The sequence below is a fragment of the Ambystoma mexicanum genome, chromosome 3p (assembly GCF_040938575.1).
Source record: "Ambystoma mexicanum isolate Mex_15411 chromosome 3p, UKY_AmexF1_1, whole genome shotgun sequence".
Taxonomy (NCBI): Eukaryota; Metazoa; Chordata; class Amphibia; order Caudata; family Ambystomatidae; genus Ambystoma; species Ambystoma mexicanum.
Window position 1 is genome coordinate 531,986,418 of NC_090925.1, and position 14,474 is coordinate 532,000,891.

At 42.5% G+C, this 14,474-nt stretch overlaps 1 protein-coding gene across 1 annotated transcript in view; it reads left to right on the forward strand.

The window, feature by feature from the left end:
• Window positions 1–13,453, forward strand: part of LOC138580592 (protein-glutamine gamma-glutamyltransferase 6-like) — a 230,065-nt gene extending 216,612 nt beyond the window's left edge. Inside the window, exons 10-12 of the mRNA XM_069651255.1 lie at window positions 2,801–3,124; window positions 4,327–4,487; window positions 12,839–13,453. Coding sequence (XP_069507356.1) covers window positions 2,801–3,124; window positions 4,327–4,487; window positions 12,839–12,862 — 509 coding nt within the window. The 3' untranslated portion in view covers window positions 12,863–13,453. The remainder of the gene's footprint in view (window positions 1–2,800; window positions 3,125–4,326; window positions 4,488–12,838) is intronic.
• Window positions 13,454–14,474: the final 1,021 nt, after the last annotated feature.

Below are 14,474 nucleotides of genomic sequence, written 5' to 3' on the forward strand. Positions count from 1 at the left end.
TTAGGTCCTCTTTTCAGTTTTCATAGTATGCCTGGATTGACTTTATTTGCATCTGTTTCCAGCAGTTGGGTTGAGTAGCAAGCATGCCTAATTTACACCAAGCCCCTTCATTATGCTACCCTTCAAGGCGGATGCAAAGTACCATATTGTGCTTTTCTCATGATGAATGAGATTGAGTGATATAGCATGTATCCTGCATACAATGTCATGTGCTGCTCCTTCCCAACCACACTTTCACAAAAGTCAAGGGGTTTTCATACAGTCACAGTTAAAATATGAATTGGAATCTTAGGTGGGATCTCTAGTGGTATCCACAACTTCACGGCATAAAATGGTGTTCTACTGTCTGAATTAACAATTTTGCTTTTGGATTGTCACTCTCCTACGCTCCATCTCATGCATTTACTAACTTAGATGGCAGCAACGTTCAGCTCTCCAGGTGTTTTTGTAATGCAACTCCCATGTTCGATACTGTTCGGTAATCTTAATAGGGCTGATTAAGTTGTAGTCAAAACATCTGTAGGGCCATGGTTTGCAGACCACTGCACTAATTAATCACTCGTGTCCATTAACTTGTGAATTTAACCAATAACCGGCATCCGTACCCGTTGGTCCTAACCAAAAAACACACTTATATTGAAATAGTATTATATTCAAACATATGCTGGTCTAGCTGATTTCATGTATCTTAACTTGGGAGGTTTAAGACAACCCTATTCGACAAGTTTCATGTGCATCATAAATACCTTGACACCTAGGCATAGAGAAAGAATTATACAAAAGTCAAGCAAATGAATACACTGTTTAAAGTTGAGTATGTCTCAAAGAATCAACCTTGCCTGGTTTATATAAAAATCAATTGAAGCTCGGATTGTCAATTTTTCTGAAAGTATACTCCCATATACTTTTCTTTTGATGCACGAGCTATCCGAGATTTTTGAAATCCAATCTATGCTGGGTGATAAGGACACCGGGCTATGACCTGGTCTATCATAATGAACATGCACACCGCTCAGTGTATTTTGTATTTTATTTAGATTCAGAAAGTGCTGTACGACAAGCACTGAAAATAATACAGAATGGTGCAACTCAAAAGGAAAATGACAATTTAGACCAATTCAGAAGAAACAAGATTGTCTTTAAGACAAGTACGAAAGAGAGATTAAAAGAAGAAAGAGAATGAAGAGAATGTGGAAGTGTGTTCCAATTAGAGGGAACCAAAAGGGAAAACACATGAAAATGAGACTGAACTTGGAGGGAGGGCGAGGAGCAGTGAGAAGAAACAGGGATTCGGAGCATAACAAGCTGTTAGGAGATTAGAAGGAGAGACATAAGAAGGTGACAAGTTGTACAGAGACATCAACACCAGGCAGAGAAAGTTGAAGAGGAAGCATGAGTGAAAAGGAAGCCAGCAAACAGATAATAAAGCAGGAGAGGAGATAGAGAAAAAAAGAAGATGGATAGACAAATTGTAGATAGATCTCCGAGGACTTAGACGAGTAGCAGGAAGACCAAAGAGAAGGCTAGAATAGAATAGACGTGTGACAATCAAGGAGGATACCAGAGGTTTAGAAGGGTAAAACAAAAAACAGGGCCTCGGCTTCCGAATATTGAAAAGGTGAAATCTGCAAGAGCGTGAAAGAAAGGAAATGTGAGACGTGAAATAGAGAGAAGAATCAATGTAGTCTTCAAGGTTGCATGCAGACTGTGAGATAGGGAGAGAAGAAGGAGGGAAGGCATTAGCAGCAATAGGAGGAAGAGGAGGAACAGTGGCTGCAAGGAGGAAGAGGGCCTCAGTTTTAGAGGAATATAGATGGACAAGGTGGGCAGCCATCCTGGATTGTGTGGCCAAGAAACATGAGGTGAGAGAAGCGTGAATAGAAAAGGAAAAGGAAGAAAAAAATAGCAAACGTGGAGTATATTCAGCAAAAGAAGTGATAATGAATGTAAGAGGTGTAGTGTACAGAGAGAAGAGGAGAGAACCAAGAACTGACTTCTGAGGGACCTCGTGTTGAAGGAGAAAGTGAAAGAGATGTGACCAGCCCAACAGACTGAAAAGGGACGATTAGAAAGATAGGAGTGAAACCATTGAAGAATCAGACCGGTGAACCCAAGTGATGAAAGAGAAGAAAGTGGTTGACAGTGTTAAAAGCCACCAACAAATCCAAGATAATTAAGAGTGTTTACTGTAGCGAGCAGAAAGTAGCGAGTCACACACAGAAAGGAAGGATAGGTTGGGGGCAACACGTTTGTCTTGGAAGCAAGACTATGCAGCGCAACACAGGTACAAATCCCAATGCCGCGCTTAGAAAACACTTGTTGGTATTAAGCGAGATGTAAAAGAACAATTAAAAAAGTAGTGCAGTCTCAGTAGAATGACAAGAACCAAAGTCATATTGAAAGTGAGGAAGAAGGGAGTTTGAAGTAATATGAAGAGAGATTTGCTGGTAAGCTATGTGCTCCAAAAGCTTGACTAGGTAGGGAATAAGAGAGAGAGGTCAGTAGCTGGATGGAAGAGAAGGACCAATTGATGGTTTTAAAGAATATTGATAAGTGTGGCTTGCTTAAAAGCTGAATGAAATAGTGATCTCATGTGGCACCGCTAACACAACACTCTATTCCTGGAGGATAATCAATGGTGGGGCCAATCTGAGATTACCAAATGAAGGGACATTGCAGGTGGGAGATTACAGATTCTCGGCCACACAATGTGCCATCCTTTGAACTGCATCATGTGTTTTCTTTTCACCATGGCTTTAAGGAAATGTGTTCTTGTCTTTATCTCTATGTTCTCCATTAGGTTCAATGAAAGAGAGGGAGGTGTTCAAGAAAGCCACTAGCAAACTGTTTGAAGGTGGACCCATGGCCGAGCGCATCAGAACTCTTGCAATGACCAGAGCTGCTGAGCAGCCCTCCAGAGATCCACAGCTTACTGCTGAATTCCAGTTGCTTGGGTTTCCCAAGCATGGGGAAGACATCAAGCTCACCTTGAGTCTTTCAAATCACACGACAGAGGACATGCTGGTAAAAGTGCACATATCTTCATCTTCAATTCTGTACACTCGCTCCGAGAAGCATGTTATCTGGCAGGATTTAAAAGAAGTCCACTTCGCCCCTAAAGAAGGTAAATGCATCTCAAAAAGCTCAAGCTCACTAACCACAGCTGTCAACAAAAGAAGGGCACTGTCAAAATTCCTTATTCTCAGACACTGGGCCTCATTACGACCCTGGCGGAAGACCATGGTGTTATTAGCACCATGGTCCATGCCGGTAAGTTACCGACCCCGCCATGGAGAAAGGGGGAATTACCACCCCATTACAAGGTTGGCGGGGCGGTAATTCCCCCTTCCTCCATGGCCCTTCCCCATTCCCATCTTTGCCCCATAGGGCACAATGGGAATGGGGAAAGTGCTAAGTACTGTGCCGCAAATTGCGGCACCGTAATTAGCACCACAGTCCCTTTGCGGGTCCCTACTTTAACGGCTGGTCTACACCAGCTGTTAAGGTCGGGTCCCGCAAAGGGACCTCGTAATTAGGCGCTAATAGGTTAACGGCGCCGCAGCCTTTTACGGCGCCGTTAACCCATTAGTGCCTGGGTCGTAATGAGGCCCACTGTGTTAGATTTAGGACACTGCAGCATAGCTAAATCTCACTGTAACAAATGGGAGGTAAAGTTCAACAGCCAACAACAAGGACATAGGTAGAGTCAGCAGCAGGCATGTCAAGGCATAGAGAGGTTTGGAAATATACAGTCACAGTGAACAATCGGCACAGTCACAGTCAATGTGGGTAGTGCAGAGAATACACCAGAATTATGATACACATGACACACAGAAGATATTCACAGTCAGCTTCTTCCAGCTGATTGTCCTTCAGAGAGTGGGGCAGTGACAATGGTGCATTAGCTGGAGTGCACAGACACACAAAGCAAAAGGTGATTAGACAACTGTAACAGAGAGCCATGCTGAGGATACAGAAGAAGAAGTCACAGTCAAATGAGAAACATGGCAGGCAGAGCACCTTGGTGAAGTCACCACTGCGCACTGCTGCAGATTCTGCGAGGGTGGATCATTAATAGCGCACAGTGCAAGAATTTATTCAAGCCAGGCGTGGGCTTCGATTCTGTGACTTGAATTAGTTTCCAGCTGCAGGAGATAAAGAAGTGGGGCGTTTTAGTGCATAACAATTGTTCGTTTGGAGATTTACTCCACATAACCACAGTCTAACTTACTGCAGACGTTCGATTTAACAAAAATATATAACAATGTTTTCTTGCAACTGGAGTTGGGATGCTCCAATCATTTTGCTCTGTATTCCTATTTTCAGACAAACCTCTTTCAGTCATTATAACACGTACTCAATATACCGCATTTCTGAGTGACGATAGAATTCTGAAAGTAGTTGCTGTTTGTGAAGTGCCGAAGACTGACGAGAGAGTAGTGGCCGAGAAGCTCATCACCTTGGGAACAGCATCAACCTGCAGCAAGGTAAAGTCATATTCACTGTACTTACCTCCAAGGGGTGTCCACCAGAACTGCATGCACTGTGTAGAATTGCCTGTTAAGTACCACACAGCAGCTCTGAGGGCAAAGGTACTACCAACTGGAGGGGGTGAATGAGAACGAGACTCCCTACAGCCCACGAATGAGGGATGGCCGATGCACAAGGTTGTAACCATGACAACGAATGAGGTGTAAAGATCATCAGGTCCGGATGTGAATATGTGTGCCTTTCCGCCAAAGGATACATGCATTGCATTGCTCTGCCAGGTGCCAGAATGCAACGGTGAACAATTGTTGGCAAAAGGAGCACTCCAGGCAGAAGCGTTTTATGGTGGCACAATCCCATTGGAAAACGCTCTGTGATTCGGGCACATATTCACTTAGCGCACACTGCTCAGATCGGGCCATTTACAAAACGTAGGGGATGCCAAGACACCAGCCTCAGAGGATTGGGTAGGATTGAATATATCAGGGCTCATCGATGTTAACCCGCCCCCCACAGAATGTTAACCCGCCCCCCACAGAATACTAAAATCCAATCAAGGTTTTAGATATGGCACAAACAATATGGAAAATGATGTACATGCAGTGGGTGTCACTGGCCATCATTTTCATATACGTTTGGTAATTATGAAACCCCACCCCACCCCATCCCCGTCCATGTAATTAGTGCAGTGATCTCCAAAACAGTGGATCCGGAGATAGGAGGATCTCACCGGCGGACTGTGAGCAGCTCTTCAGCTTCAGTAAGAAGTGCCCATCTTGCCACCCGCCTAAGAGAGGCCGGGCACCATACAATGTTAAATTATTACAAAAACAAAAGAAGGATTCAGGAAATGGCATTTGGTGTCCTGTTTGTTTGATTACTGGTAATTGCGTGGCTTGCTCCAGAGTCCTCTTTCTATATTTAACACGGACAAAGCAGGTTCAAAGGGGAAAAGCGAAATCAAATGCATTACATGGGTGTGTAGGAAAACGATGTAATCTGAAAGACTCGCTGGCTCATGCGTTTCAGGTGTTTTCATTGCACAGTATGTATAAAATGCCTGGAGAACATTTCATGTATATTTCTTTTACTCACCATAAGATTTCCCTTGATTGTAAGGTTAAGCAGGGCACGGATAGTAATAACCAATTCTGCCCACCCTACTTAGCTTTGCCTAACAAATCCATCAGCATCTCCACGTCCATGCGATTGGGATGCATCAGGGATGCTGTGGATGCCTATAGAACCCAGATGGTAGAAATCTGGCCCCATTGGGACTTCCGAGTCCGGTAACATAACAAATCAAAGTTTCATGCAAGGGACACCTTGCACATAAGTGTAACTGTAGGTGGTTCCCTCCGTGCTTTCTGCTGGCTCACTCAAAGTGAACCCCACAGTCACAATAAGATTATTTTGCAGACAAATAGTCACTTAATACAATAACATGCTTAATAGCACACAGTTCGTTCATACAAATGGAGATTTTAGAAATGTATATGGTGCATGATGAAATGGTTTCAGCCATAATGTAAAAATAGGTGTTGCTGCTGACATTTTTCTAATTCCTGTTACCAACCTTATTTTTCAAAACAAATCATTAACCTTTGTTTAACTCCTAATTGCTCACACACAAAATTATGATATTTAAAATGTACACCTATAGATAATAAAAATGTTAAACAATATTGGAGTATTAAGGCATCACCTCTTTGAAATGACTAAGGTTTTTCTGCCTCAATGCTAATGTAGTTTTCCTTTGGGCAGGATTACTTAAGGTTTTAAAACATTTTTAAGTTGTTTAAATAGTGTACATTTTACTAATTTTCAGCAATATTTTTATTAGAGCTTTTCTTGCATGTATATCAATTTACAAAACAAAAATGTTCTGTGTTCACCATGCCCCTGGCGGATCATGGTCCCAAAACCTGGCTGGTACTGCTTAGCTCGAGTGTAAGCAGAATTGTAATCGTTCAGAGTTTTGCAATCAGTGCCCTATATGTGTGGTGTTCTCTATATTGACTATTAAAAGCCAATGCCTGGTATGGAGCTGTGATTGAATAGCGATGTGTTTGTCACCAGAGCCTACATCCTATGTTCATCTATTTTACCTAGTAGCAGTGTGTTAGCGTTATCTAGTGTTTAAGCTAGATTAAGGAAACTGTCTATGGGATTTGTGTGACTGAGATGGGATTTCGTGAAGTATAGCCATTCGGGATTTAGTCCATTAGTGCCTGGCGAGTGAGAGCTGTGGTGGCCTCCCAGCCAATGAGGAGGCTCAGAGCGGGGTCTTTACCACACAGTATAGAGCCCAGCCTGATTCTCCTCAGAGTGGGGGCTGCCATCTTCCCTCGCTGGGAATCAGGTAAGTGCATGCTCTCCCTGTTTCCCCTTTCCCGCCCCCATTTTCCACATCTCATCTGCTGCCCAACCCCTCTTACCTGCACTGCTCTGTCCTTCGGCTGGACTGTTCACACTAGTGTTCCCGGCGCATCTCTGCTGCGCGAATGGCTGCCATGGAAAGGGAGAAGGGACTATGTGTAGTCCCTTCTACCTGATCCATGGAGGCCATCTTTATTGCATTTTGCATTTTTTTCCTCGAGTTGAGAAATTGTTTACATGCTGTTTCTTAACTGGAAAAAAAGAAACTATTAGTACCCAGCTACAATGTACTGGGGTACTAATAGCAATACGCTGGGGCGGCAATACAACATCTGGTAATAATCCAGTGCCTTTGTTACTGGAACAGGGGCCACAGGGCATAACCTAACAAAGTCATGCCCCCGCCCCCCAGCTCAGGGGTTTATTGCTTAATTCTGAACTCATTGTAACAATACATTTCACATTAATGTGGTGTCTTTAACCTTCTTATCCAAAGCAAAGTACAATGACTATCCACATTTAGTGAGGTGCTGTGGCCTGGTATATTCAGAGGCATTTTTAAATGTTTTTTTTTATCTGAGCTGACAACAGAAAGCGAAATATAAATAAAGTCCAGAATTAATTATAAGATGAGTTAGACTGCAGAACCTGGTTGTTTACTAAGATCATATTCCTCATCATTATTGGAAATCTCTGACTGTCAATCCCTAATTTTGAATATAAAAACTTCAATTGGACTTGTCAAAGAGAAACAATTGCATGTGATTGGATGGTGCAGCACTGTGGCTATCCAAAGATACCCCCTGCATCCATTCTAAGAAAGAAGGTGGATTGTAACTGGAAATTTTGAAGCAAGGACTCCCTTGGGTCTGCAGTCCCTATACTGGACTTGCAAACCACCAGCAAAAAGTGCTGTAGAATTGTTTTGACAAGGGCCACATAGCAACTCCCTGTAGTTTATGTGAGAAACCTGCAGGTGTCTCGCCCACTAGTCCCCGGGGATCTTTCATCTAGATGGCCAGGACACAACCATCACTTTTGGCTCCAGTTTCTGGGGATGGACAAGTGAGGGAGGATCACCTGGCTGAGGGGTCTTTGGGGAGTGGGACACCAGAGGGCAAGACGCGGTATCCCCTTCCCTGTAACACCTTTACCCCATCCTACCAAGTAGGATACTTAGGAACTCAGCCCCCTCTCCTTTCCCAACACGAACACTTTCTCACGGACTGCTCGCTATCGGAGAAAACAGACTAACACCCGAGCCATATTCCTGACATGTCCCAATACAATGGTCGGGCAGGGTCAGGCAATTACTGACCATTACACACACCTGACTTCCATTATACTTCCCCACACGGTTAAAAGGCGGAGCACGAGAGCACACTCTGTGTTTCGGATGTACCCGGGACTCTCCAGCACCGATAGTCAAGGGGGTGAGAATCGCTTGCTGCCGTGGTACTGTCCTTGGCTCCTACAACAAAGCAGCACCAGTGAAGTCAGCACAGCCATTGAGTTGGGGAGACTGATACCAGACCGGACTGTGTTCAAGCCAAGGTTGCAAGCAGCAACATTGTATATAGTGAACGCTGCAGCAAACAGTGTATGAAGCATATTTGATAATCAATGTGAGTAAAATTGAACAACTGATGATTGATTGAACTGTGCCAAGATACTATACCTTAGACAGAGTGGTCCGGCACCACGGGTGTACTCATTCAAACATCTCTGTAAGGTGTCCAACTGAAAGGTAACAAAAGCGAAAGACTGACAAAAATGTGTGAATTGAAGTGGTTCTGCAACAGGTCAAGCAAAATCCTGTGCACAATCGAAAGTCTTCAATGTTAACAGCGTAAATAAAGTTGATGACAAAGCAGATGTAGTTGGTCCAAGCCCGGTGGAGGGAAATGAGCTTAGAGTTTTAGGTCAAAGCAAGTTTGAGTTTAAAAGTTTGATTGAAATTGGTCCGAGCCCGGTGGAGGGAGACTAATTGAATATTGTGTTAGGAGGCTCTGAGCCCAGCTGAGGGTGATCCGGGGTGAACCGTAAATCACACGAGAAAATGGATGCATGAGTATCCTACGAACATTGTGTTAAGAGGATCTGAGCCTGGCTGAAGGGGATCTGAGGTGGATAGTGAATCGCCTGAGAGATTGAGTACTTGTGAAATCCTAAGAGTAAAATAACTTAATGTTTGTTTGTCACATCAGGCCCTCTGAATTAAGAGACTTTGAAAGGCAAACAGACTTGGGCACGGACGGCCCTGATGCTAATGAACGAACTGTGTCCTAGTGCGAGAGAAGTCAGAGACTGTGTTAAGCTCGAGTGTACTGCCTTGTGACGTGCTGAAAACATGGGGAAAGGGGGCCTGACATATCATTTTTTGAACACTTTCTTTTTCGTAACACTGTTTCCCACACTATTTGTATTTAGGGGTAAGGATTGGCAATAGGTTAATTAGTATCAGCCCTTTTATATTGACAACACACCACTATGAATGTTTTATTATTATTTGATGGTCGTAGCTTGCTCCCATCTTTAGATTTAGGATTAGATAGGCGTTTTTCAAACCCTTTTTAAAGTTCAATAAACACCCTTGAACTGTGGTCACTTGTGTCTGTCTTACTGTTGATGCCATGCCTTCCTCACACTTACCCTCACCTCAGGGTGGGTGAGAGGATGGCCCAGCAGGATGTGATGTAGCCATTATTTTTGCAAAAAACCCAACAATTTTTGGTAGCCAAAATTGTGGATTATGACAGGATTTCTGGATGCTAGAAAGGATAAAAAAAGTTGTGAGTTGGGGGTATAAATAGGTTGTTTAGGGTATGTTAGAGGCCAGGGGAGTGAAGGTATGATATATTATTGTGGAATTCGTTTTTCAAAAAAATCTCCATGAGATATACACGGACTTGCCAGAGACCCCCAGCTTCCTACCCGCAGTACTGTAAACCCTATGCAGAGAGTGAACACATGCCTGTTAAAAAGGCCAAATAGGAATCTCCTTCGGCTTGTCCAACCGTACGATAGATGAGGACATTATTCAGAGAAATGGATGTGGGCTTTTTAGGCCAGAACAATAGATTCTGACTGAATTTGAGGCTATCACAAGTGAAGAAAAGATTTGAGGTATACATTGGTTGTTTAGGGTAAGATTGGTAACCACCGTTCCTGCAGACCCCATACCAAGAGTGCCTTCTAAGTCTTCCTCTTAGACTGTGGTGGGGAAGGAGATGCGTCAGAATGATCTGATTTTGGCTGAAACCGCAGTTACTGGATCTGCCAATGATGCAGACTGTGGCAGATACCTGCGGAGCTAATTCATTACACACAATGCACCTTTACCCTATTGGATATTTTCAACCATTGAGGCTGCCAGCAACCAATGAAAGTCTTCCTGTGGGCACTTGACACTGCAGATCAACATTTCATAAGATGTGCAGCATATGAGCAGAGTACCCATATCTGAAGAGGAAAAGGGGTTTGTTTTCTCAGAAAAAAGCTTTCACTGCTTCTTTTTCAAACGATTTTGAAATACAATTACCTACGTTCAATCAAGTAAGTTTTGATTTTAGAGATTTGATTTGGCTGGGGTTTTAGTTTGGTAAAGGAACATAATTTGGAAGGTTAGTTTCATGTGTTCAGTCTGTTATTTTTTGTCAACATTCATTTAACTATGCAGAGTGCCTTGGTAAAAGCACTCAATACACCCAAAATAAATAAATAAACAAATGATTGTGGGAAAGATTTAAACTGACCATGTTTTTTTGTTACCATGCAAAAGAAATACTGTATTAGGTTTCGCGTTGCTGCCACAGTAGTTTAAATAAGTTCACAATAGTTTACTGTTTATAAATGAATCGTGTGAACAGGTTCTTCATGTCCTTTTTTTGTATGGGTCAACTAATTACACAGAGGACGTCATATTGTTATAATGTGGCAGCACATGTTTTTCCTATTTTTTTATATACTTTACTCCATTGTTTTACAGTATATATGTGTACTTATGACCTTATACAGCACACTAAAGGTTTGTTTCATGCACGAAGACAAATGGAATGCAGGTTTTGACACCATTGTTTGGATTAATGGGAAACATTCCACAAAGATGGTACAACTGATTAGCTTTCAAACACACACAGACTTGTTTATCAAATGGTGGTCAGAGTGAAATGACTAAAAAGGATGAAACACACACTGGAGCTCATGTTCAATAGTGGCCTAACATGAATGAAAAGCGTGAAAGCCTTGTGTAAGCCTTTTAAGCCTTTCATTCACGGCAAGCAACATTTTCAATCATCGCGGAGAGGAGGGGTGGAACGCAACTTGCGTTTCTGCCGCATTCCTTCCCCTCCGCAATATAAATTGTCGAGCATTTGCACGGGCATGGATTTTCATGCCGCCGTAAATGCTGGAGAGCCCTATGGCATCCATGGGATTTATGCCCAATCATAAAGCAGGCGGGCCCCGTAGGGATCCATTGTAAACACTGCCCGACATGCAAGCTTGCCAAGCAGCAGTAGAGTGCAAAAGTACACGTCAAAAAGGCAGCGTACACGCCTGCAGATTTACACTGTACGGTGCAAATGAAGAAAATGTGTTGGCTATGACTGAGTGCAAATGTACCAGGTCCTCACAAAGTGGAGCAAAATGAGCCCCACTGGATCATTGCTTCTCAGGTAAAAAAGAAGGATTTTATTGGGTGCAGGAACAATGGTACAGTCACCTTTATCTAAAAGAAAATAGGTCTAGCTGTGCTGAGAAGTACATTTTAAGAAATTACACTGTATTCACTGAACCCGAAAGACACACCTTTCTCAAAAATAGGCACACATAGTCTAGAAGCGGGCCACAGTAAATTTGAATAATTATTAATGTTATGAAAGACATTGAAACACATACAATTAAAACGCAGGGTCTGTTTTGTAGTTAGCTCACAAAGAGACTAATGATGTGTTTTATAGGTTTGCTTTTGTGCAGTGTCAGGACTGCAAAGTGAATTCAAAATAGCCCTTTAGCTTTACTCCCTTGCATACAATGTCGTCATTACACAATATGGCCACGTTTTAAATGGTGCAATCTCAAATGTTATCTCACTATGCTTCATGTGTGGTAAAGCTTTCCTGGCTTGCATACACCAGGGCAAATGCAAAAAGTCACCAAATGATTAATGTTGCACGGTCTGCTGTTATCTAGGTGTCCCTCATGCTGGAGAAAGGGTGCCAACTCATGGAACCTAGACACCCAAGATTGCTGTTGCCAGGGGAGTTGCTAGGTCTGGAAAAGACCCGGGGCTAAGCTGATGTCAGAACTGTTGGGACTGGGGGCTAGCTAGTCTTTTGGCTGTAGCTCCTGAGATTCTATCCGAGGCTACAACCAAAAGATCAGGGGCTATAGCCCCCTTAGCCCCCCCTAGCAACGCCCCTGGTTGTTGCTGATGTTCTGTGTTCTCATGCTTCAGTGGTTCTGAACCATACTGCCCAGTGGCTGTTGGTGAGGTTGTCTTGGAGAGTTGGCTACTGGCATTTTCTATGCGATTGCCTTGCTATTCCTGATGTTGATGTGATTGCCTTGCTGGAACAACTAGGTATACTATGCATGGTCTGTTTAATTATTTGTATATTTTCAAAATAAGTTGTTCACAGGATGAACAATGGTTGATAACAATTGTATTTTGAAAGTTTTACTTTTGTTAATTCTGTACAAAATGCATTGCTTTTATGACAAAAAAGAGACTTTTCTTGTATAAATGAAAAGAGAAGTTTTATTAGAATATGTAAAAGAATTTAATAGCTGCTGTCCTTTTTTAAATACTATACAAGCGGCACTTGAGGAAAGGTGTAAGGAAAACAGACTTGCCCTTGTATTATTCTCTTAGTGAGCCTACTACGTGAGTGCCATATGGTGTTGAAGTTCCAATGTGAGGTAGGATTCAGCGTAAAATAAACGAGCAATTGTGTATTTGTGTTTACAGCTTGTACCCAGAAGAAAGCAGTGAATCTTGACGAGGATCCTGCGAAGATGCTGTCGGCCCATTGGCATCACTGTGCATCGAGTGCAGCGCACACTGGTGCCCTCCAGCAGATGTTCATGTACTTCAGCCTTCGGGACGATTACAGGGGGAGCATCAACCCCAGGTTGCAGGCGCCGCTTCTCTCTTCATCTTCCCCTCATGCAGAGTTCCTTTTCACCCGAATCTACTGACAGCCTCTTGAGCTGTGAGTGGAGGCTTTGGACATGGACCATGTTTACAGTGAGCAGGCACTCATTCTTCAATGGCTCACTGTGCGATAGCACGGATGACCAATCACAGGTCGGCTTTTAGGAGGAAAGAAGCGAACATCTGTTGGAAAAAACATGAAGAATAAGGGCACAGATTGTATACATGGTATCACCATATCATTGCTAAATATGTATACACTACTGCAAGTATTCTATTGTAAATTATGTGAGCATTTCTTTTAGGTTTGAAGATTATTGTTTAAAAAATATAAGCTAGGCAGTTGTAAGGTACACCATTAGTGAGCACACATCTCTAGTAAAATATGTACAAATACTGTACTTTTAATTAAATATCTTCACGTACAAATATCGGTTTTGTCATTTCAGATGCATGCAAGAGAACAGGTCAGTAGTTGCTACCACAACAAAAGTTATGGTTAAGTTATGTTTGTTAAATGAGAGCTTTTTAATAAGTGACATTTACTGCAATAAGAATAGGATATACCTTTGCATGTAAAAACATTTGAAATGAATGGATACACTTTAATTGAAGGAGCATTATGCTAAAGATTAAAGCCATGTAAATTAAGTGAACAATCTTAAGTGAAAGGAATGCTATGGTTGCATTGCAAAATGAAAAAAAAAAAAACATCGGAATGCCCCATTTCGCATAAGCTATGCAGCCATAACTCACGTCCCCATCCTACTGAAAATACCATCACACAAGATGTTGCATTTTCCATTCAAATGAACAAAGTGAATGTGTGCTCTCACCTACAGAAAACAAAAGCTGGATCGATTTTCACCAGACTTTTATCTGTGGTGGAGTGCTGTCCAAATGCTAAATCTCGAGCATTTTTATTTTTGTAGACACATTTGTCAATCCTCATTTTTTTTTATTTAAAAACTTCAATTGGATTGGGTAAAGAGAAAATTATTCAATTTGATTGGCTGGGAACATAGGTGTGGCTATCAAAAGGTATCCGCTGCATCCAATCTTGGAATGAAGGCGGATTCCGGATGGCTGAGCTCTGGCTGGAACATTTAAAGCACAAACTATCTGGGATCCATGGTCCCCCTACTGGACTCATCACCAAAAAGCACTGGAGACATTTGGCCCGATTCATGGAATATTTGACCGGTTCGAAGTGACTTTGCACTTCTGAAAAGTAACTTTGTACTGCCGACACAAACCCTGATTCATGGAACCATGCAAAGTGTATTTATGCTTTTCAAAGACCGGGCAAAGTCATTTTGTACTGCAAAAATGATTATGCGCTGACTTTGCCCGGCCTTTGCACTACAAAAATACACTTTGCACGGTTCCATGAATTAGGGTTGGTGTCAGCAGTGTAAATTCCATTTTCAGCAGTGAAAATTCACTTTGA